Here is a 24,544-nt window from a genome sequence, read left to right on the forward strand (position 1 = left end):
CTAGCTTACAAATTATTGCTGTTGTGGTAGAATTCCTCAACAAAGTAGCTAATATTGCTAGTATGCAATAAGACGATGCCCTCAGCAGTACATAGCATACTAGATAATTACACCGGTAGGTCAGCTAGTTTTGTGTTGTGCCCTCTGGCATTATATGTCAGACGTATGAGCCTGACTTGAAGGCAACTGAAAAGACACAAAATTGATATAAAAATCCAAAATGTTAAGGAGCCTGTTGATGAGCATCTTAAGCTTTTGGTGACAGCGTCACAGACTTTATGGTAACCATAATGGAGACTCAACTAGGAGATGAAAGAAACATGCTCAGAAAAAGAAATTGCATTAATCTTGTTTCTAGCCGAGGTTGAAGAAGTTATGTAGACTAGAGATCCCTACTTCATAGTTGTCAGTGTTTGTATTATGCGCTAAACACACTTGTGAATTGGAATACTGTTTAAAGTGAATTAATGTATGAATGAATAAGAAATCTTCACTTTCTGCCTGTCTGTAATTTGACTCCTGCTTTGACTTACCATTTACTACATTTGATGAAATCGGTTTTCCTACAAAAGTAGGAGACCTAAATTAAACTATTCTTTTGCTGGCTTGTAATAAACCTATTGTTGTTCCTCCTTCCAAGCAGTGGTCAAACTCCTTCTGTGTAGCAGTGCAAATTGTGTAACTTTTAGAAATGTCCTAAGTTGAGAAATCACTGTAAACATTATCAGTTGCACACTGTGTCATACAACTCATTATGCAACTGATACTGTCTACAGTGATTTCCTAAGTTGGAGCAATTTGCCTCTGAAAGTTTTGCATCTGGGCTACGCCAGTATAAATATATAAGAGGATTTGAGCTGGTGTGTGATAATTGCAATTTTTTAATGTCTGTTGATTTATTGAAGTGTAATTTCATCATTAACAGGTACGGCTGTTAACAATAAGGATTTTAAATCATTTTGATGACCTGTTTCCTAAAGGAACGGAGGTAATGTTTCACATGGTAATTCAATCAAGCAAATTTTTGTGTGTCGTTCACATAAAAATAATGCTGGTGAGATGCAGCTACAACGGCTAAGATTGCTGTGGTAGATAAAACACAGTAGAATTTCAAGATTATATTGTCCATCTTTTTGAACGTTGGTGTGGTTTTTCCTTATTTTTAAAGTACATTTGTTTGAGAACTTGCATTTCATGAGGATAAAATTTCCAAAATACTTCAGCACAAATTTTTTAATGCTTGTGTATATCTCTCTTGCTCCCTTTTGTGTTGGTTGTGAAAAGGAAAGAATAGGTCACACTTGAATTAATGATTCTTTCTGATTGATGCAGATGGTTATCATTCTAAAGTTTCTTATCACACTTCCATTTTTGCTATATTTTTTTTTGACATATTGGATGAACTGATGTAGAACAGTTATATGGCGACTTATTCTGCTTAGAAGAAGTTGTATGTGTGCATGTAGCCTTGTTTATGGAAATTATGTTGCAGCAACTGTTTTTCTTGATTTACTAAGGATATGGACACTGGAGGAGTGCAATCTGTATTTACCGTATTACTTCAAGCTGAACTTGTGCCAGCAAGCATCAATGATTATCGTGAGAAACTTCTCCACTTAAGGAAGCTGAGGCATGATATAGTGCAGCCCTTGATCCCGGAAGGACCTTTACGAGAGGTAAAGACATGTCTCAGCCTTCTCCCTTTGCTTGAGAAGTTGATAGAGGAGTCAGCCTTCCTTCTTTATTTACTTGTAATGGGCTTCATACCATGCGAGTGTGACAGTAATTCATTTTGAGGAACAGGTTAGTCATATTGGTTTAGATCCAGGGTTTTAGCCATTTACAATAGAACACACACATCCCCATTCTTGTGTTGAGTTCAAGGAAATGGCAAATCCCTGTGTACCTGGACTTGTCAGTTGTGTGTTTGTTTTTTGACATTTGCGTAAGGGAGAAGATTTGTTTTTCCGTGCTTTTAAAACTGCAGGAGATTCAGTTGTTTTGCTTTCAGAGAAAAAGTTACTTCCGTTTATTTCTCTCCATATTTTCCCTTACATTAGTAAGGAATTGCCTTGTCCATCTCGTAAGTCCTGTTTATTGTTTTTAGCTGATTAGCAAAATGCCTGATAAGGAATGTGGTGGCACTGTGGGTTAAACCGCAGAAGCCTCTGTGCTGCAAGGTCAGAAGACCAGCAGTCGTAAGATTGAATCCACGCGGCGGAGTGAGCTCCCGTCGCTTGTCCCAGCTCCTGCCAACCTAGCAGTTCGAAAGCATGTAAAAATGCGAGTAGATAAATAGGTAGCACTCCGGTGGGAAGGTAACAGCGTTCCGTATCTAGTTGCTCTGGCCATGTAACCACGGAAACTGTCTATGGACAAACGCTGGCTCTATGGCTTGGAAACAGGGATGAACACCACCCTCTAGAGTCGGACACGAGTGAACTAAATGTCAAGGGGAATCTTTACCTAAAATGCTTGATATAAATGACCAACATTTTTCAAAGGAAGGCTTTGTTGTATAGGTTGGTGGAATGGGACAGGGTACAGTGTCACGTTCACCCCGTTCTCGATGGACAGAACAAATGGAGACAGAGCAGGATCATGCCTCCCACATTCTGATCTCGAGTTGTTGCACTTGACCTCTATTCTCCCTGTTTTCAGTAGGAGAAGAGAATGGGTTCTTTGCCCCTACAGTGACAAGGTGCAAACAAGAACCCTGATACGGTCAGGGTTTCTGAAGTATGTGCTTATGTCACTGTGTGATTTTGGAAAGGCGGGGAATATCCAGAGGTTAGGAGTAGGGCTGTGAAGTGTGATCTTGCTTCACTTCACTGTGTTGGATCCACTTGTGGTGAGAAAGTCGACATAGGGCTAGTGTGTTTCTGTACACTGTGGACAGGTCCACGTTTGGCGTTCTGTGCAGCAACCTTCTGAAGTGCATTGATTTGTTCTGTGCTCATGCAGCAAAAAGCAGTCAATGACTTAAATATTAGAGAAGGTAAAGCAGAAGTAGACAACTTTGGCCGATCCCTACACCAATTCTCTGATACCATCTCGGGGCGCTCATAGACCACTAATAAATGAAGTTGAAACGAACCAGAAGGCCACCTCCAATTTAGAAATGCTGGTATTTTGGCATGTAAAACCTAGTTGTCGGGGAGTTGCCAGCTGTTTATAAGGTGAGCCGCTGCTCTTTGTTGGTCTGAGTTGTGGCAATTCACCATGTTATGCTAGAAAAAGAGGCCGCTGAGGAAGGAGTGGGTGCTGTAAGAGTAGAAAAACTGCATGTGGCTTCAGTGCCATGCTTTGTTTCCACCCCACCCCACCCCCCCGAGGTAAAAGGATGCCTTGGAGAAAATGCATTGAGAAGCAAGCCTGCTCCTGGTTGAATAGCCTTATCCCAAATTCATTCTTTTCCTGCCATACCCAATCACACTAGAATGTGGAGAAATATTAGAAATTGGCTTTTATCAGGGCTGTGCCTAAGGCGAAAGAACAGATGCTACCTTCCACCCACCTACCTGTGTGGTTGTGGAATGATCACCTTCAGGAGGTTAGGATTGTTCCCCCTCCCTTTTATCCTTTTGGTGACAATTAAATGTCTGCCTCTTTAGGCAGGCTTTTAATAATTAAGATCAAGTCCCTCCTTTGTTAATATTTCCTTTCCTTCGACAAAATAGTAGGCAGAGGTGGAAAAGGATCTTAGAGTGGGCCAAGTTTATTTTAGAAGCACTTCTATACGAACTTAACTTTGAACAAGGCCCATTGAAGTCAGTGGGGTTTGCATCTAAGTAAACATGTACAGGTTTATACTGTTTGTGTTTTCCCCTGGTACTATTATTACTGTATGTTTTTGCTACATAAAAGGAAGAACAAAAAAGTAGCACTCCTTGGGTCCCTTTTAACAAGAAAGGCGGGCTAAAAATATTTTAAGTAAATAAATAAGCTTAGAAAAATTTGTGATTAATGAACAAGGATATGATAGGCCTAGCTCAAATGCTAAATGGTTGCAGAAAAATCACTTTCGGAATTCATGACTGCTATTCCATGAACCATTGTGACTATAGGGGATCAGTTAATTAATACATTGGGAATGTTAAGGACAAATATCAGTATTTGTGGGAATAAATGGTACTGATCTTATTTTATAACTATTAATGCTGATTTAAAGATTAAAAACAAATATCTTGGAATCTTGATTTAGGTGCCTCTTCGGTATTTACTGGGAATGTTTTATATCAACTTTAGCCCACTGTGGGTTCCCGTGACTGAACTCATAACGTAAGTATTTTTTCCCTACAAAGTTAACATAATTATTAATAATTATAGATACAAACGAAATGTAACATATAAAACCGAGAATGCTGCACCTGCACTGTTTTTCTAAACAGGAAGCACAAATGCCCTCCACAAAGTCATGCACACAATGCCCCAACATTACGCAATCTACTTCACAAAATATCTTAGCACAAGCATTGCACAATCTCATGTACAACATATGCACAACACTCCGGAGATGCAGTGTCTCCAAATGTGAGCTTTTTTAAGGTCTGTGTTTTATGTAGGTTGCACTAGGAGACAATAAACAGAATGGTTTATATTTTGTTGCTTCTAAGTCTGTTTTTCATTATGCTTTTATTATGTAACATTTCAAATATAATGTTATTAATTCCTCTTTAATATTTAAATGATTTAATGATTTTAATGATGTAAGCTGCCTTGGGTCCTTTTTAAAGAGAAAGGTGGGGTAAAAATATTTTAAACAAAATAATATAGTAAGAATAAAGACTTTGCAGAAGCAAAACACTGTGAGAATCACTTCATCTTCTGGAATCTTCATACCGAGAGAAAAATAAGTTGCATGAGTATGAGACCTGCTTATGAGGTCCGCTGCGTTCTCTGAGCAAGACTAATATAAATTAACCTGTAGAGGATTATGCCATTAATTGAAAATGCAGCCTTTGGGTACATCTGTAATAAGTTCAAGGTACTTTTGCAAGAAAACACCCATTGGAAATGCACTCACTTGGTCCAGTGTGTATTTAACCAGATTGTGAAGAATGTCCAAAAATTTAATTTCTTCACTCCATGATGAAGTACTGTAGATATAGGACCAAGTAAACCTACACCATAAAATTATTTCTGTATGAGAAAATAATAAGAAAGAATTGAGATGTGATAGGTTTTCTTCCTCTATTTCATCTATGTGCAAAAAGTCAATAATGCTTGAACAGATTGGGTCACTATGAAAACTGAAGTATAGTATAAGTTTATAAAGTCTAGGCTTTTATTTCAAAATACTTTTCGGGTTGTCTAGCTGATAGCAAGGGAGCACAACAAATGGGTATAAGAAAGCTGTAAATGTTTAACTGTCTGTCAGTAGAGATGGGCATGAACTGCTAGTTTGGTGGTTTGTGCTGGTTCATTTCTTGGCTGAACAGGTTTTTTGAGGTTCCCAGCCCCACCTCCTCCGATGGGTGTCCATTTGGAGGCAGTGCTCCTTCTGAGTGGGCGCCTTCCGGAGGAGGCAGGATGGGGAAATGCCAAACACCTATTTGGCTGAGGAGCAAACTGGCACGAATCAGTGGTTCCTGCTCATCTCTGTCTGTGAGCCAGTTAGGGCATGGCTGTTGATAGCTGACTGGCCTGTTGCCTCATTTTCCAATATATAGATATTTATTTATATATATTCTTTTTATTTATTTATTAGTTCCCATGCAAATGAAATGGAGAATAAGCAATTCTGGAAAGTCTACTATAAACACTTGGAAAAAGCTGTGTCTTATGCTGGTAAGACATGCCATGTACAGGCTCAATAATGATCCAACAACCTGTGTGTGTGTGTGTGTGTGTCTGTCTGTCTGTCTGTCTGTTTATATAACCTGATCTATGTTGCAGGATCTTTGGGTGGGTTACACGCCATATAAAATGATTTTTAAATGTAACATATTTTAAACAATTTAAAATCAAAGAGTTTAATGCACAAAATTAAAACCATGGTAAAACCTACGCAGGCCACGATCCACAACGCAAAGCTGTTCATTAACCCATGAAGCTGTTCATTAACTAAGTCTAGGGGTTCTGCTTTTGTACCATTCCAAAGTATTTGTCGTCTTTCACCTCTGTTTCCAGTGCCAAGCGTGGAGGGAGTGAATTATCTTGGAATTATTCCATTACAGCATGGTGAGATAGCCCTAGTAATTTGTTTCATCAGGTACCTTTGAGAACAAAATGAAACAAATTTAGGACTGAAAGATTTATTTTATGGGCTTTCTTGGATTATAATCAACTTCTTCAGATCCTTGGCATCCAGTATATAGGCCACAGGTTGATAAAACACAGTGTACTTTATTGGCAGGCCTAGGGACATAGTGATTTAAGATATAGAAGATGACAACTGAATTCTTAACATTTTTAATAAAATTAAAGCATTGATCAACTAAACTTCCTGGCAATGGGCAAAGTAATTAGTTAATGCTAAATGTCTGTGGCTGATAAACAGGCATTACACCCTTGTCTTTGAAGTATGGGTGCACTAAATTCTGCTCTTAGGAAAGAACTAGTTGTGGGGGGGGAGAACTAGTTCTGAGGCCACAGTCTTGGTGACTCCTCCGCCCATAACTTGTGTTTTTCTTTCCATATCATAGAAGATAAAATGTAAGAAATGGCCTGGTTGCCAGCAGGGCTGCATTTGACACTAGGGTAGTCTGCAAAGGCTCTCCTGGAGGAGCCACACGCTCCTATATCCACTTGCAGTCCTCTGGAACAAGACCTTTATCATTGTGGCACCCACTGTGGGAGATGCCTTTCCTCACAAATGTTTAACATTCACCTGCAGTTTTTAGTTATAGGCACAAGATGAAAACGTACCTATCTGCATAGGCTTTTCCTACATAGGCTTTGTCTCTATTGTCCAACCTTGTATCTGTCTCATGGGCTACATAAATACTGTGGCTAGAATCCAGTTGTGTTTATACATATGTGGAAGAGGAATTCTGGAAGTTTGTGCAATGAATTAACAAGGTGTTGGCTATGAGTGAGGCACTTGGCACTTCTTTAGTTAGCTGCAATTTGTTGTGGCGTCTTCCATAATTAGTTTTCCATGCTTTAAAATATGCTGTTGTATTCTGACCTGTTTATTAACATGCATGTTGTATATATCATTCTATCTATTTGAGTATTGCGTATAGTACATGATTTATTATTATTACTCATTACTTTGAAATGTTCAAATCAAAACAATTTATAAATACTGTACACAAATGCAGACATGTTACAACTCTCATCTTCAATTAAGTAATCAACATTGTTACCCACCATTTCCTCAAATAATAATTCTATATATGAACATAGAAGTGTGGAGAAGAAATTACTTTTGTTTAAGAATTTTCCTGAACGGCACAATTTTTGGTCTAGTTTCGGAATGTGGATTTTATAGTTACAAATTTGGAAGTCTTTAATGCAGAAGTTGACTTGACTGTGGGTCCTGAATTGAATTGATAGTCAGAACCAGTGAAGATCCACTCCACTACATAAGTGTTGACTTACCATTGTGCAATTAATTCTGTTGATTTTTCATTGGGACTAGTACTTGGATTTAGACTTAGTTATGTGCTTTTCTAAACCATTTTCTTTCTTTGCTTAAGTTTTCCACCCATTGCAGAGTCTTGCTTTGCTTACCTAATAAACGCACACATTATATTATCTGTTACCATATCATTTTTCAAATGTTTCTCTGAATGTTTTCATGGTTTAGGTTTGTATAGCCATGTTTTTCTGAAGTGACGCTCAGAGTTTGACTTGTTTTTTGTAGTCAGAACAAAAAGTTGAATGCACTGTTTACCAGTCCAGAGCTAGGAAAGGGTTTTAAAAGTTTTTATTGTAAAATAAAATCCATTTGTTTCCCTTCTTTTATAGAAAAAGAGCTACACAATGAATTGGAAGAAGAGCAGGAAGGCATTATGGATGTTGAACGAGAAGAAGTCCACGAAGAAAATGTCAGAACTTTGTATCTTGAACAGCTGAAACGGCAAACATGCTGCAGTGAGAGGATAGATCATGCAAATTTTAGGCTTCTCCTTTGGAAGGCAATGTCAACATTTCCAGATAGAGTAGAACCCAGATCAAGAGAGCTTTCACCACTTCTCCTCAGGTTTATTAAGTAAGTGAGCATTTTCAGTGGGTGCAAGAGAGATCAAAATGTAAATGTGAGTTTTGCTGCTGTCAGCCTTTAATACTGGCAAAATGCTGCTTTAAAACACTTTCCTATTTTTAAGACGATTTGTTATTCTGGATTTGTACACATGTATAGATGTTCAGTAATTACAGTATGATTCTAGTAATGCTCAGAACAATGGAGCAATTACTGCTGTGAGATATAGCTTGTTGATAAAAAATGCAGAGGGAAGACAAGACAAAGAAAGAGTTCCAGCACTTCCATGAGTTGGTGGGAAAAGGACAACAAAGGAAGCTAAAATTCATTGTGAAGACTATAAATAAAAGGAAGAGCATCTTGAGTTTGCTGAGTAGAATAACATGAAACCAAAGAAATAGGTAGGAATCAGGGGTGGGCAAAATGTGGCCCTCCAGATGTTGCTGAACTGCAACTCCCATAATTCCTAGCCCACACAGCCAATAGTGAGGAGATTTGGGCCTAGCCCACACAGCCAATAGTGAAGAGATTTCGGCCTAGCCCACACAGCCAATAGTGAAGAGATTTGGGCCTAGCCCACACAGCCAATAGTGTGAGGAGAGTTGGGCCTAGCCCACACAGTGAGGAATGTTGGGATTTGCAGTTCAGGAACATCTGGAGGGCTGCACTTTGCCCAGGTCTGATGGTAGGTGGTTAAGGCAGTCAAAATGACAGAATAGAGAAGGATTTTTCCTGGGGCATTTGAGAATCAACAGACCAGGAAGAGCAATGAAAAATAGCTACACTCCATCTCTGTCCCCACACCTTTTGTTTGTTTGTTTTCAGCAATGAATATTATCCTGCAGATTTGCTAGTGGCTCCAGTGGAAGATCTTAGAAAGAAGGGTGTCCATGTTGATCTAAAAGCAGATATCCCAGAGGAAGTAAATAATCCTATCATCAAAGAAGGTGGTCAAGATGATGAAGAAGGAGAGGAACAGAATTCTGATGAGCCGGTGACTGAAGAAATTCCAGTAAAAAAGACTAGAAGAGCTGCAGCAAAGTAGGTTGGCTTAACGCCAATGGAGGAAATGGATGTTTATCTTAGAGTAGTTCTATAGATTTGTGCTTTTTAATCTATGCATTTCATCCTTCTTGTTTGTCAAAAGATCTAAGCAGCACCTCCATTGCCACAGGAGAGGACAGATTAACTGTGGCCTGTATTCAGCTTCTTTCCCTTCCTCTACTCCTTGCAGCCCTGGGAGACTGGTGGATATCAGTGCTTGATGATGTCTCAGTCTCTGAAACAGGACTTTGGGAACACGGGGCTTTGTCAGGAAGGGGGAATTGTCCCCCTCTCAGTTGCACTGAAGCCTGTGTTCCATGCTGCACAGTGCTGAATGGAAAATAGCCAGCTTTGTAAAATACGTTTTGCAGGTGACTCATTTCCACTAATCATAGCTAAACGTAACCTGTTTGTCCAGGTTGGAATGACATAACAAGCTGCAGTTAGTTTAGAACAGAAATGAACACTTGAATTCTTCCTTGTTGCCATAGCACTGAAAATAGTGCATTGGATTGGGGCAGAAGGACAGATTCAGTGAAGATCATTAAGTGGAGGAGTTGAATTAGTGAATGGTGAGAAACTGGTAATCTGGATAAACTGTGCCTGTCTCTAAAACTGGGTTGGTCATTGACAGCTTCTTGCCTCATCCACCCCAGTTATTTCCTTTCAGCAATGAATGGTGAACTGCTAACTGATGGCAATTTATTTGGCAACTCTCATTTTTATTAACCCTTCATAGCCTTTGTACTTGAAAGCACATCAGTAAACTTACTGTTACTTTGAAAACATTTCCTTTCCCAAAATCACATTCTGTTTTCCCTTCATGTCTTTTTTTGGTTCCATTTTGTTTTTCAGACAGCTCATTGCACATTTGCAAGTATTTGCCCAGTTTACAAATCCACGTGCCTTGTATTTGGAACCGAAATTAAATGAAATATACACTCAGGTGAAATTTTTGAGTATTGTTTATCCTGCTTAGTATATGTGTATCGTGTATTGCCTTGCCTGGATGGCTTAGTAGAACTGCTGGAATTTATCACTTTTGGCACGTCTGCATGAGCAAAGGGTATGTGTTACCCTTTGAAGCAGCTAATGCACAGTTATGAAGGTAGAGACTGATTAACCTGCCCCAGTTCCCGATTCTAAAAAGAATTACGTGTCTTGAGCAAAGGAATTTCTTCAAGCTAAGTTTCCTAATTCCTTAGAGAAACTGGTGTGATGATTCTTACATTAAAGATTGATGATTACTGTATTCAACTCTGTACATATAAGGCCAAGTTTCTCAAACCTTATTTTTGTGACAGGGATAGTGGCCATAGTTTAAATCATCAAGTGTAATTAAGATAAAACAAGCACATATCCTTGTCTTTCTCGTGCCCTGTATCCCTGGGGCAGGCAGACCAAAGGGCCAAGGAGAGATTGGAGGCTTGGAGACTAAGATTCGTTACATCAATTCTGCCCCTCAGGGAAGTCTGTGAGATAATTCAGAGGTAAATGAATTCTTGAATTTCACTAACTGAGAAGGAAGAGGGTGTTTATTGGATGTTGTTGTCCATGACTTTCTGTGCAGTCCTCAGAGTGGTCTGGTCTGCATCTTGGTAGTAAACTGGTAGCGTTAGGTTATTGAGGGGCCTAACCCTGAGGGAGGCCCGGAAAGAAAGAACAAGAAACTGGGCCTTCTCAGCAGTGGCCCCTCGCCTTTGGAATAGTCTTCCCCCCCCCGAGATCTGCCTGGCCCCCTCGCTGGGTGTTTTTAAGAGCCAGCTCAAGACCTGGCTATTTAGGCAGGCCTTCCCTCCTGCCATCACTTGATTTCTATTTTCCCATCTTGAATTATATTGTATTTGTTGTTAAATTGTTTGATATATTAGATTGTTTTTAGTCTTTTTTATTGTTAGCTGTCCAGAGTAGACGTTGTCTAAATGGGCAGGATATAAATTTAATAAATAAATAAATTATAGGGCATCTTTGTATGTGGATTAGAACAGAGATTTGGCCTTTGGCTTCAGTAAGGTGGTCCTGGCAAGCAAACCTTTGATAGACGTCTGCCTAGTGCCTAAAGGGCTACTCCCGCTTAAAATCAACATTGAAGGACTACATTAGCGAACCAGCAGCAATCTATATCATGCGGTGGTATGTTGTGTCACAGTAGCTGAAATTCTGTTTATGTAAGTTCTGTGTCATAAGATTGATTATGTCATCAGCCAGGGCAATATTTTTTGTTAGAAAACGAACATTTCCACTTCTTCTGGAGGGCCCCCTCAATAATCCCTTTCATCATCAAGAACTTGTGGTAGTTGTGGGATGGGGGGATGTTTAATTTCCAAAAAAATTGCCCTGGCTGATGATGTCATCAGCCTTACACCATTGAATATACCCAAAAGGGTTTTCAGCCAATAAGTATAGAATAGCAAATATTTCAAATTTGTAGATTCTTGTGGTATGAACTATTATGGTTTTGAAAAAGAGCTTTCTCTTGTGAATCCTCTTGCTATGCACAGTGGGTATCATCTATGGCTTCTCTTGAAATAAGAGAACATTGGATGCATTGAAAATGATTTATGAAATGATTTTGCATCAGATGCCTTTGTTGTCTTTTATGACTTTTGACATTTGTTTCTCATAACACATTTTTAGCTGCTGGCACATCAAGATCAAAATGTGCAAAAAGTTGCTCTTGATTGTATCATGAGTTACAAGCATCCACACCTGCTGCCATACAGGTATGAAATGACCAGTCATTGTTTGGTGGTTTGCTTTTAGGATCGCTAGTTTCGTCCTCTAATACATTTGGTCTAGGATCTTTCTCTTAATATTGCATTATCTGCCTGCAGAGAGAACTTGCAAAGGCTCCTGGATGACAAGAGCTTTAAAGAAGAAATAGTTCATTTTAGTATTTCTGAAGAAAACACTATAGTAAAAGCACTGCATCGAACTGAACTTGTTCCTATTTTAATGAGGTAAGGCAGTTAGGTCTGTCAGTTTAGAAATTGAACTACATTGTTTCTAATTGATCTTTAACAATGAAGTATGACAGGTCACATGCCTACTTTCATTTAAATGCATAGTTGTGATTACATTTTGTGGTAATTTGGAAAAAACTGTTGAGCCTCTGCAGTTGTTCTTAAAAAGAAGTCAACAAGCCCAGTAGTCTGGAGCCTTCTGTATGCAGGACGGTGGCTTCTGAAAAGTGAATGTAATTATGTTTTTATTGATATTGAAAGGATCTTGTATGGACGGATGAGAAACAAAACAGGAAGCAAAACACAAGGAAAGTCAGCCACAGGAACCCGTATGGCTATTGTTCTGAGATTCCTTGCGGGTTCACTTCCTGAAGAAATCAAAATGTTCCTGGATCTGCTTTTTGAGCCTGTGAAGCACTTCAGTAATGGTATGCTTTGTACAGAATTTTGCGGAAAACTTGGGTGGCGAATACTGAATGAATGGAAGCAATATGGGGCCATTGACAGACAAGGAGTTAGCATTCCCAGGAGAAGGTTAGGTTTGCAAGACATCCTCTGCCTTGCAAGAGAAGAGGGCAACATCATGCCCACAAAACCAGGCATGCTCCATGGTCCACCACCATTGGACATGCTCAGTACCCATGGACTACTGAGAAAGCTAGAAAGATAGGAAAGAGGTTGTAGTAGAATTTTCTTCTTGTGCTCCTTACACTTGATAGTGTCCTGAAGGAGGTTTCTAGTCAGACCCCTGAAAAGGAGTGGTTCTTCCAGGAGGTGCAACATTTTCTTCTAGGTCTAATGTGTTAGTGCGTACTCAGGCATCTAAATGGCTTATGCACCTCAGATAATAAAATGGATTGGACAATAGAGTTGAAACCTTAAGGTTGTTGATTTTAGTCCATCTTCTCCAGGTGGTTGTGTTGTGTTTTGATTCACTTTGTTTTGCCAGTTCTGCCATTTAAGAATGTATTTAACTAGCGATTGCTAAAATCGAACTGGGGACCCTGAGAATACATCAACCAGGCTCCTTACCCTATTCACCCATATCCCCATAATTCTGTGACTCTTGATTAATATATTATGGAAATCTACAGTTTTTCATCTTGTTTATAAAAACCTCACCCTGCGTTTCTTCATAATGTATGGTCCTGTGCATATTTACTTTAAAGTAAGCATTACTGTATTCAGTGAGACTTACTTGCATCTTAAGTGTGCACAGAATTACAATCTTCTTTTATGTTTTTGCCTAATCAAACATTTTCTATTCTAAACTATAGGTTGCTTCTTTTAAAATTGGTTCTTGGTTACTGTGATGTAATATTACAGCTAATGTCTAAGCAGTATTAATCTGCCATAAATCACATTCACATCTTCCATTTAGAATTATACCTACCCAATACTCAGCAGTACCTTCAGTTTTAATAGTCATTACCAAGAAAATGTAGTCATTGGTTGTCTTCTAGCTTGCTCATCATGACCTTTTTTTTTAAATAAAAAGGACATTGCCACTCTGCAGTGCTCCAAGCTGTGGAAGAACTGGACTTATCACGAGTCCTGCCTCTAGGTCGCCAGCACAGTCTTTTCAACAGCCTGGAAATTGTACTGAAAAGCATGGGGCATCTGATCAGCAAGTTCCTGCCTGAGATTTTGCAGATTTTACTGTGCATGACAGCAACTGTATCCCACATTCTTCAGCAAAGAGAAAAGGTAAATAACAGTGCTGTACCCTCGTCTAGCTTAAATAAGAAGTTGTTAATCGTAAAACTAATTGTAAATTTAAGCAGCCTTTGGATCTGGAACAGCACATCAAGCAATGTTCTGAAAGGTTTACTGTGCTCTATTTCAAATTAGAGGGGGAAAGTTTCTCCTTTTGCAAAATGTCTTAATTTATTCAAGGCTAAACATGCAATTTGATCAATAAATCAATCTTCATATAATGTCAAGAGGTATTATCAATTAATTTATCTGTTGGAAGTGTTTTTACAGCCCCTGTTCTAATCATTACATGCGATTCAGGCATTTACATGGCAGAACATTCTCTTGTATTGTTCTGTTAAAATCTTCTCATGGCAGAGATTCTCATGTTGATTGATGTTTTGCTCTTAGTGGGACAGTCTGGACTTCATTTTTACCCTTCTATTTCAGTGGCTCCCAGTCTTGGGTCCCCAGATGTTCTGGGACAAATTCTCTCAGAATCCTTCATCATTAGCCATGCTGACCAGGAATTCTGGCAGCTGTAGTCTAAGAACATCTGGGGATCCAAGGCTGGGAACAAGTTCAAAAGAGGGCGACAAGGATGATCATGCGACTAGAAACCAAGCCGTATGAAGAAAGACTGAAAGAAGTCAGCATGTTTAGCCTTGAAAAAAGAAGACTATGGGGAGATTTGAAAGATAGTTGTGCAGAAGACTATAAAAACTATAAAACCAATAATATACGAAAATCCAAGATGTAAAAATATAGATATTAAAATACAGCAGGAGGGAAAGCCTGCCTAAATAGCCATGTCTTTAGTTTACTTCAATATGCCTTGATCAACAGGATTCCCACCACTAATATCTCTATTTCCCCCACTATTGTAGCAGTAGCTGGTCAGTATAAAAAGAGGGGTTGGACAGAAGTATTATAACACTGTAATATTTGATTACAAGTGTTGCTATAGGTAGGCATGCTTCTTCCATTTATACTGAAAGAAAAAAGTTACATTTTTAACAGGAGTGCTACTGATGTGCTACTGTAGCATTACTTTTGCATACAAGGTTATATAGTAACTTTGGGATTAAAAGCTGTAGTTCAGTAACTCTTGGTTTCACAAATACCCTTTAAGACTGTCATTTGTTAAACTTAATTTGACGTTTCATTATTTAGTGAAGAGGCAAAAGTCACTAAAGGATTAGGAGAAACTTGTTTATATTTGGTACTTTTCTCAATAGGTTAGTCATTTATTACAGACTAATATTCCCATCTGTGTTAAATTTTTACTTTTATAGTTATAAATGGAGTTACAGGCTTACTGTTTCCTGCAGTTTTCATATGAGGCTGAACCTGTTCCTTGCAGGCTCATTCTCTGTAGATTGTGTTTTCCTTCAGTATCATGCAAATAGATCTCAAATGTTTATCTGGTGTACAATTTTTAACATTCATTTCAGGAGCAACCTCTGCCAATAATTTAAGAGTTTGCCAATATTTTAGCCCCTGTGCCTGAATAAAAAAAACATGTGAAGATAACTATTCTGCTCATGTTTCTAAGAGAAAAGAATGAAACTCCCAGATTTGTCATGATTTGTTTTGCAGATTCAACTCAGATTGATTAACCCTCTGAAAAACCTGAGGAAACTTGGACTTAAACTTGTAGCAGACTTTTTCTCCGACTTTGAAAATTATAACTTTAGTGTGGAAGAGATTGATGCAGTTTTTCATGCAGTGGTGTGGCCCCAGGTAAGGGCTGTGTGACATTAAAAATTGTCTTGTTTCATAAAACATGTCTCTTAATGGTGTCTTGCCTTTCCCAGAATGTAGAAACCACATTCTCTGAATGGAAGGGAGTACTTGAGGGAAAAGGAAAAGGAAATGCTAAAACAAAATGGCTGACTTTGATTATTTATTCAGTATCCCTTCAGGACATGGCCTTGGAGTTTCTCAACAACAAAATGTAAATAGTTCTTATCCTTCTGCGAACTGTACCAGGCAGGGTACATACATATTCCCAAATAGCAAGACCTGCTACATTCTCTCTTTATTAGACTAATTGCTGCTGAAATGTGACAGTATCCCTACACCATGACTGGTGTGGTACTGCGGGAGACACAAGTTGTTAGGAAGTGATTGCTGTTCATGGCAGGAACTGATCCAGTTACAGAAGTTGTAAGATCAGGGAAGCTTTCACCTAGTGATGCTCCAGCGAAGTCTCTCAGAAACAAGTGCTTGAATTTTTGCCTTTTTGCGTCAGTCAATAAAATATCATGAAGGATGTGCCAGTATCTCATGGAGTAGGTAGGTGAATCTTGTGCCTGTTCAATCCCAGTGCATCTTCTTTTAGTATTTGGAGACTGTTCATTAAAAGTTTAGGGAAATGCCCACAGTACTTATAATTTGGAGCCAATCCTTCATGGCAGTGGTCTTAGTTCTGCTCATTAGTAGCACCTTGGTCTTTGATGTGAGTGGAGGCAGAAGTCCCTGCTGTTGCTTGTGTGTTCTGATGCAGGGGATCATCACTGCGAGCAAGGAACGAACGATTGTGTGAATGCTTAGTCTGCGCTAAAGGTCCACATTGAGATAATATCAGTAGTTTGACTTGATCTTAATTTCTCCTGTTTTGTTTCCTCAGATCACCAGGCTGGGCTCTGAGAGTCAGTATTCTCCTACTCCTTTGCTCAAAATTATTCATATCTGGAGCAGAAGCCCCAGGTGAAATATTTTCTTCATAGTGAAGCAGACAAGTGCCATATGACTTTACTGTGCAATTACCAATGGAATGTTGAAATGCTACATTATATGTGTGGGACTCTAATTATCACCCATTGTGAGGACTGCTGGAATTAGACTTTTTGTAATTAAAAAAATTGAGAATTTAATTTTAGGAATTCATTATTGCCCACCTTCCTGGTTCCTTGACATAGGAGAACATTTTGGACTTCATTCCAATGTTAGGACAGTAATACCCCTCTAGTTCCAAGAAAATAGAGTGCTGATTGAATCAGCACTAAATGGGATCATTTGAACATTATGCCTTGTGGCATAGGTGAAAACACACACACATACACACAAATCAGAACCTTCTGTTCCTTTCCCTATGACGTGACTGCTCTCCTTCGTCCTACATTGGTTCCTTTTAAGGAGGAAGTAAATAATAAGTAAGTACGTGGCTGGGTTACCTCTCTAGATGCCACTCCCCACCCTCCAAGCCAAAAACTCACTAGATGACAGTGGAGAAAGATTGACCTACTTCAGTCTCCAACAACTCTTCAATGTTGATCAGCAGGTCACAAAGGATGTTCTCTTTTTCCTCCTCTCCCTCCATGTCATTTAGTCCATTTGTCTCCAACTTGCCTCTTCTCTTTCCTGTTAGCTCGGTATGAATCATACACAGAAAGATGGAAAAATCAATCTGTTATTCTTAATAACTATTCAGTTTCCAGTTAAGGAGTTGGTATAATTCATTTCTTGAATTCCCTGTTTCTTCCCCTCCCCTGCTTTGTGACCTTTAGGTATTTCCCTTTGCTAGCCAAGCAGAAGCCAGGGCACCCAGAATGTGACATATTATCCAATTTGTTTGCTCTGCTTTCGGCCAAAAGCCTGTGTGAAGCAACAGCTGGTATTGTGATGGACGTGGCCGACAGTCTTCTCAACAACCCTGACTTTGAGCCCAGTGACCAACTTAGCAGCTTGGCAGTAACTGACTGTGTTTTTGTAGATGTCGATGATACCATGGGAGGTAGGAAAGGTCAAGCATCTGTACTCCCCCATTTTAGAGACATACGTTCTAAGACTTAATAGGGTGTATTTTGTGGGTGGATGAAAATATTCTCTACTTATCACAGTACCAAATTAGATGTCATATTTATGTTCTGCTGACTAAAATATTTGTTTTCAAAGTTATCCTGTACAAAACATGGAATGTTCTGTAAGAAAAAAAGGTTGTGAAAGATATTATAAGCTTTCGACTTCATACCTGAACAAGGTGGTACATTAAAGTCTTCTTCAGAGTCTCACCTTCAAGCATTCCTGCTTTGTTGAAAGAACTTAAGAGCATTGTTCCTTTTCATATCTCATATTTGAGGAGTTCCTTTATTATTATTATTATTTATTTATTTAATTTGTATCCCATCTATCTGGTCGGGTCAGGACCACTCTAGGCGGCTAGAGATGCTTGCTTAGTCCCCTCTTGAATGCACTGCCATCATCATGTGAATATTTTTAAATGATGGAGACAAGGTTGAGCTGACTTGAACTTTTAACTGACCACTCATTTTAATGTGATTTGATGTGGCGTAAATTGTTTTTATTTACTGTTAACCAGAATCCTATTGATGATCACTTACATTTTGCATAATTTGCTCAGGCTAATTGATGAGGTGCCATAATGTGCCTCAGTTGCATGCCTGGTCACATGCCCAATTACATAACCAAGATGTGTACCAGCATCTGATCAATTAGCAGCAGGGAAGTTATGCAAACTATAAACAAACATAAGATTCTGGCAATTCCCTTCTTTTTTCTTTCTTTCTAAAAATGATGTTACTTCTGAAAGTTGTACTTTAAAAGTTCTGTTAGGTGTTTTGGTGTGCTGTATGCAGAAATGAAAGGTATAAATTGAAATAAACAGGGCTGTTTTGTTGCTGTGATGCAGACTAGATATTATTCTTCACCTTTTCCACTTGAGGTACTGAGGACTCTTCTCACATCACTTATCATTTAGAAAATGATAAATAACCACATTGTCTCCATTTCAGATGTTCCCAGCATGGGAGTAAGACTGATTCTCCCTCATATTCCCTCACTCCTTCAATATCTCAGCAAAACTACGTTTACTGTGGACAAGGTGAAAAAGAAGAAGTACAGGGGACAAGTTAGCAAAGAACTCAACATTCTTTCAAAGCAAGTAGCTTCTCAGCATTCCTTAGATTTAGAAAGGGTCCCTCTAAATGCAGTGTTTGAATTGTGTACTATATGCTTGGGGGGAGGCTGAAGGTTTGGAAGAGTGCAGACTGCCCTGTTTCTTGTTAAGAGCTGTTATCTATTCACTATCGACACTGGAAATGTAGTAGTAGTAGAGACAAGTACAGTGGTGCCTTGCTTGACGACGGTAATCCGTTCCAGCAAAATTGCTGTACAACGAAATCGTCATCAAGCGAAAGTAAAAAACCCATTAGAATGCATTAAAAACTGGTTAATGCACTCTAACGGGCAAAATACCTCATCGTCCAGCGAAGATCCTCCATAGGGCGGCCATTTTCCGGTGCCTGTTAAGCGAGGAGTCCATCCTAAACACAGCAGGGAGCTATTTTGCACAGTGGGTGGCCATTTTGAACCCCGACTATCAGCTGTTTTTAGATCGTCGTAATGCGAAGAATCGGTTCCCAAAGCAGGGAACCGATCATCATGAAGCGAAAATTGCCCTTTGAAACATAGTTTTGTGATCGCAAAACCCCCATCGTAAGGAGGATTCGTCATGGAGTAGGGTAATTGTCAAGCGGGGCACCACTGTAGTACCGTATTTGCCAGCGTACAAGATGACTTTTTGGCCCTGAAAAACATGCCTCCAAGTGGGGGGTTCATCTTGTACGCCGGGTGCATGTCCAGCAAACCCTCCCTCTCTCCCAGTGAAGTCACTTACCTGGTAGTAAGACCGAGGAGAGCCCCGCTCCTAGCCTGGGAACAGCCTGACTCTAGCGCTGAACAGCTGACTGTCGGAACAGCAGAGACATGGCTGCTGACCTCTCAAAATGGCTGCCACCTCTCTGCTGTTCCTTCTTCCAGCAAACCCTGGCTCTCTCCGAAAAGGAACCAAAAGGGGCAAAGGAACTCTCCCCATAATGCAGTCAAAGCAGAATAACGCATGCAGAAGAGGGGGTAGTCTTATACAGCAAGTATGTAACAAACTCTACATTCTGAGTGGGAATGTTGGGGGGTGGTCTTATACGCCCAGTCGCCTTATACACCAGCATATATGGTACATATGCATAGTCATCCAAGTATTGTGACAATGCAGTAAATTAAACTATTGACTTGTTGCATTGTTTTGCAAAAATATTATTGTAGTATTTTATCGTATGGGAGTACCCTGTGTGGAGCAGTGGATAGAGTGATGGAGACCAGGGTTTGAATCCCACTCTGCTGTGGAAACTCACTGAGGGCATGGAACTGGTAAAGCCACTCCTTAAACATCTTACTTGCCTTGAAGCCCCAGTTGGGGTCACTATTAGTTGTTTTTGACTTGATGGCATATAACTATTTTATTCGGTGCCCTTTATAAGCAGAATATCAGCCAAGGTTTACACTGTCCAGGTTGCAAACCTGGAACATCGGCTTCTAATTTAGAGTTATGATAGATGGCAGCATCAGGCCATAGCTGACCTCTCACTTCTCTTGCCTCTAGAATCAGCAAATTTATAAAGGATAAGAGCCAGAGTTCCATCTTGATTGGTCTCCTCCTTCCTTTCCTTCATCAGAGTAACATTGTGCAGGTATATGTTCATTTATGCCTGTGAAAAGTCTTTTAAGCCATTAAGCTGTGTAGTTTGCCTGAAGAACTTGTGAAATTATCATACGTATATCAGGTTGTGATCTGCTGCTAACTGTTTGGGCCATTGTTTGTACCTCGGCCTCCTTGTGTCTTCCAGTATTTTGTAAATGGTGAAGTACATTAGTGAAGAGCAGAGGTTTGGAATTGGGAGGCCCTGGTTCAAATCTCATCTCATCTCTGACCTCAATGGTGGGACGTACTTGAGTCACCTGCTCTCAGCAATGTTCTCTGTGTATAATGTGTAGATGATAATACTCGTAGTGAAGTGCGCTGGAGTATTATTGGCAGAATAGTTGAGATAATGTATGTGAAGCTCTCTTGGTGGTTAGAAGTAAAAAGGATAAGAATGCTATACTTAGAGAGCTGCTGATTTTAGCATTTAATGATTAAAATCCTATTTCTTGGCATAATAAATTGCACTAGAGCAGGCCCATTTGAACCAGTGGGATTTTGTGAGTCAATTCCTCTGTACAGTCATTGATTCAAGCAGGCCTACTCTGTGACTTACTGTGCTAAAGTAAGTTGTAGTTAGAGTAAGCCCATTTGAGTCCATGAAACCTACGGAGGACTTGACTCCTGAAGTCCCAGTTGAATCAGTAGGTCTAGTTTAGTGTAATTTACTGTGTTAAGCAATAGGATTTGGGCTATTATTTGTTTGATTCCATAGTTATTTACAAGTGTGGGAGGAAGAATGATGCTCCTTACAAAGGTGATACGGGATCAATGTCTTGAGAATAAGGATTTGTTTTTATTACCAGTTTTATGTTGCGGAACTTGTAATATGATGCAATGCATTTCTGTCAATATTACTATGTAATTTAGAGTTGGCATGTACAAATGTTAGGCTTGTAAGATGCTAGTTTTCTAATGACCAGTGTCCACTTTTTAGATGAATTTAGTTGTAGTAGAAATTTGTATGAAGCCTCATCTTAACGATCAGTGTATGGTTGTTCTATTTGTATTTGTATTTCTTTCTTTTAGGATACAGAAATAGACATACTGGAAACAGTGCAAAATTTGCTGAAGCATTGCCTGAACCCAGAAAGCTTCCTCAAACCTCTTGCAAAACTGTTTTCTGTTGTTCAGAACAAATTGTCTCGTCAAACACTCTGCATGGTTTTTGAGGTACTGAATCTAAGCGTATTTGACAGTATTTTGTATTATGGAAAGGAGGACCTCCACTCCATTCTGGCTGAAGATGGAGAACAACACTGTTTTGTTCCTGATGTGAAATTAAGTAGAGTATCAGGAATACCCTGTTTCCCGGTAAATAAGACCTAACCTGAAAATAAGCCCTAATACGATTTTTCAGGATGCTCATAATATAAGCCCTATATCAAAAATAAACCCCAGTTAAATGAAACCCTGCTCTCCACTATTGTGTATCAACCAGAAGAAGATGAAACAACTGTATTTAAATAAATGTAGATTGTTGTACATGAAAAAAATCCCCTGAAAATAAGCTCTAATGTGTTTTTGGAGCAAAAAATAATATAAGACCCTGTCTTATTTTTTGGGGATACACGGTAGAAAAGTGGTCGAAGAATCACATAGGAGTTTGCCAGGATCCTGTTGGTTAGTCACGCTGGCGTAAGTACAGTGAACTAAATTGCAGCAGTGAATTGCTGCTAGTCTATGAATTGCCACTGTTATGCCTTGTTGTGCACCAACTCACATGATTTGGTTTAGTTGCTGCAAATCAGGAACAATGGCTTTTCAGTGTGTATACTCACTCCATGAGGATGGGATAAATACTCAGCTGTCTCTTTGACCACATTGGTATAAGACAGTGTACTATATGCTCTACTCCCCTTTTGTCATTTTGGAAATATATGAATAATTATTGCATGCTGTCAAGTCGATTCTGGCTTATGACAATCTTTGCCAGGATTTTCTAGACGTACTTGCAAGTGGTTTACCTTTCACTTCTTCTGGGTTTGCTCTGGGGATTTTTAGCTTGCCCAAGACTTCACAGGCTGGTTCTTCTCCCATGAGGCACAGGAAGGAATTGAACTCCCAACTCTGGGTTCTGCAACCTGATACCCAACTCACTGAGCTATCCAGTCACTTGAGAAACCTATTAGTCTAATAAATATGGACATGTGCAGTAATTTAAATGTTGTGTCATTTATTTAAACATGTCTTTTACTGAGTTTTTTTCCAATTTTTTTGGTAGACTTTGTCACATTTGGAAAGTAATCTCAAGTACATTACAGATACTGTTAAGGTAAGTAACCTTTTCTGTGTGTTGTTGCTACCTTTGTTTTGGTATCATTTTGATTTATACGCTCACTAAGCTATTTGTCTTGTCTTAGTTGAATGCATTTGATGCCCGACATCTTGATGATATCAATTTTGATGTCCGTTTATCAGCGTTCCAAGACATCATTTCTCATATCAAGGCAATGAAAACAGTGGATGTCAACTACCTCATTCCAGTTATGCATAACTGTTTCTACAGCATACAGGTGAGCCATTCCCCCATGGAAAATCTTTGCTCTTGCTTTACAGTGATACTTTTGAAAATGTATTACTTTTTCCTCCCCTAATTTCCACAAGACACCTCTGTCATCTTCTTCCAACATAAATGAAGACCATTGTGATACTTTAAAGGATAAAGGTTTTTATTTGACATCAGGGACTTTGTGCGCTGCAGCTCTTTTTGAAAAAAATCAGTTTGGGAATGAAGACAATGATGTATTTGTACAGTCTTTTTTTCTGCCATTCTCACGTGGTTCCCTTGTACCATCACCTTTGTTGTAACTTCCAGTTCATCATTTTCATTGCCTTTTTCATTTATCATGTATTACAACATTTTATTGGTGGCTTTTAAAACTCCCATAGAACCTCTGAGATATCTTATACTAAAGAGTCATAAGCTGATTTAGGCAAACATTACAATTACCTTTTGGGTGCAGTAATAAGAGTAAGTAATAACTTGAAGAGAGCTTTTAGTTAGAGAGTTACTCTTGACCAGGGACACAATGTTTCTCACAAAAGGGTGAGGAAGGTTGATGTTGTACTACTCTAAGGTTGTGTTGCTACTGGGATGGAACTGCAAGAAATCGCTCTAGGGCAGATGCTGCAAAAAGTCAAACCGATTGTATCCAGAATCCCTTTTGGATACAGCCTGTTTGACTTTTTCCAGCATCTGTAGTCAAGTCTTCTCACTTACTCTCCTTCACCAATATAGCCCTTGAATGGCCCAAAAAGTTTTTTTCCAGGGAAGCTCAAGAAAGGCCCAGGCTATTATGTAGTATCAGGTAGGAATAGTCAGACAGAATTGGAAGAAATGTTCAGAAAGCTGTTGCCTGCCACTCGGTTTTAGCCAGTTTCCTGCCCTCTGTCCAAAAAAACAAACCAAAAATCCCCACACAACAGACCTTTCCTAAGGGTCCCCTCACACTTGGAAGAGACTTCAAGGCACAGGGCAGCGGACTCCTGTTATGGGGAAGAAGGCAATGCCCTATGGCCAGAACAGGCTTTGTTCAAGAATGTAGCTATAAAGTAGCAAAACTATTTTTTATTTGCTAGGAAAAGAGAAGGTTGGAAGAGGTTTATAGTGATCTTTATTGAATAGTGAATAGAGCCTTTCAGTCATGGCTTGTGGGTGAGAGGTTCCTAGGTCCTCTAAAGCCAGTATGGTTGTATATTTGTAATCATGTACATATTTTGTTTCTCGTTTTTTAAAATCACCTACATAAGGATTATCTCTTGTCATTCCATGTGACCTAACCTTTCTTCCCCTCTCCCTTCCCCTCTCCAGTTAGGGGAGATGTCTCTGAGTGACAGTGCTGTTCTCTGCCTCAATGCTGTTATTAGTCTTCTTGCTGAGATCGATCACACAGAAGAGGAATACAAAGAAATAATCCAACATACTCTTCTGGAAGCTGTGAGAAAAGGCCTGAAGAGCAAGGTGGAGGTAAAAGGCTCAGTTGTTTACATGGTGACCGGAAACAGGGGCCAGTGGTGTATTTTTGCTGAATCCAGCTGCTTTGGTCAGAATTGGTTGTTACTCCTCCTTCCTGTCCACTCTCCAAAGACCTGGTTTGAAGGGCTGGGAAACCCTCTGAGCCAGGTGATTGGGTGCCATATAGGTTTTAGCAGGAGTGGGAGGGGAGCAAAATCCCAATGCCTATG

The 24,544-nt window shown here is 39.4% G+C and overlaps 1 protein-coding gene across 2 annotated transcripts in view; it reads left to right on the top strand.

Moving 5' to 3' along the window:
- The window catches only part of UTP20 (UTP20 small subunit processome component), a 75,165-nt gene that overhangs the window by 23,158 nt on the left and 27,463 nt on the right, over positions 1-24,544 (top strand). For both annotated transcript variants that reach the window (XM_073000218.2, XM_073000219.2), the window contains exons 17-36: positions 926-988; positions 1,518-1,676; positions 4,205-4,281; positions 5,711-5,790; positions 7,918-8,161; positions 8,978-9,193; positions 10,052-10,142; positions 11,834-11,919; positions 12,031-12,156; positions 12,421-12,587; positions 13,658-13,866; positions 15,454-15,597; positions 16,487-16,566; positions 17,367-17,593; positions 18,612-18,756; positions 20,258-20,345; positions 21,386-21,529; positions 22,581-22,631; positions 22,720-22,872; positions 24,171-24,326. In XM_073000218.2, coding sequence (XP_072856319.2) covers positions 926-988; positions 1,518-1,676; positions 4,205-4,281; positions 5,711-5,790; positions 7,918-8,161; positions 8,978-9,193; positions 10,052-10,142; positions 11,834-11,919; positions 12,031-12,156; positions 12,421-12,587; positions 13,658-13,866; positions 15,454-15,597; positions 16,487-16,566; positions 17,367-17,593; positions 18,612-18,756; positions 20,258-20,345; positions 21,386-21,529; positions 22,581-22,631; positions 22,720-22,872; positions 24,171-24,326 — 2,706 coding nt within the window. The remainder of the gene's footprint in view (positions 1-925; positions 989-1,517; positions 1,677-4,204; positions 4,282-5,710; positions 5,791-7,917; positions 8,162-8,977; positions 9,194-10,051; positions 10,143-11,833; positions 11,920-12,030; positions 12,157-12,420; positions 12,588-13,657; positions 13,867-15,453; positions 15,598-16,486; positions 16,567-17,366; positions 17,594-18,611; positions 18,757-20,257; positions 20,346-21,385; positions 21,530-22,580; positions 22,632-22,719; positions 22,873-24,170; positions 24,327-24,544) is intronic.

The sequence above is a fragment of the Pogona vitticeps genome, chromosome 5 (genome assembly GCF_051106095.1).
Source record: "Pogona vitticeps strain Pit_001003342236 chromosome 5, PviZW2.1, whole genome shotgun sequence".
Classification (NCBI taxonomy): domain Eukaryota; kingdom Metazoa; phylum Chordata; class Lepidosauria; order Squamata; family Agamidae; genus Pogona; species Pogona vitticeps.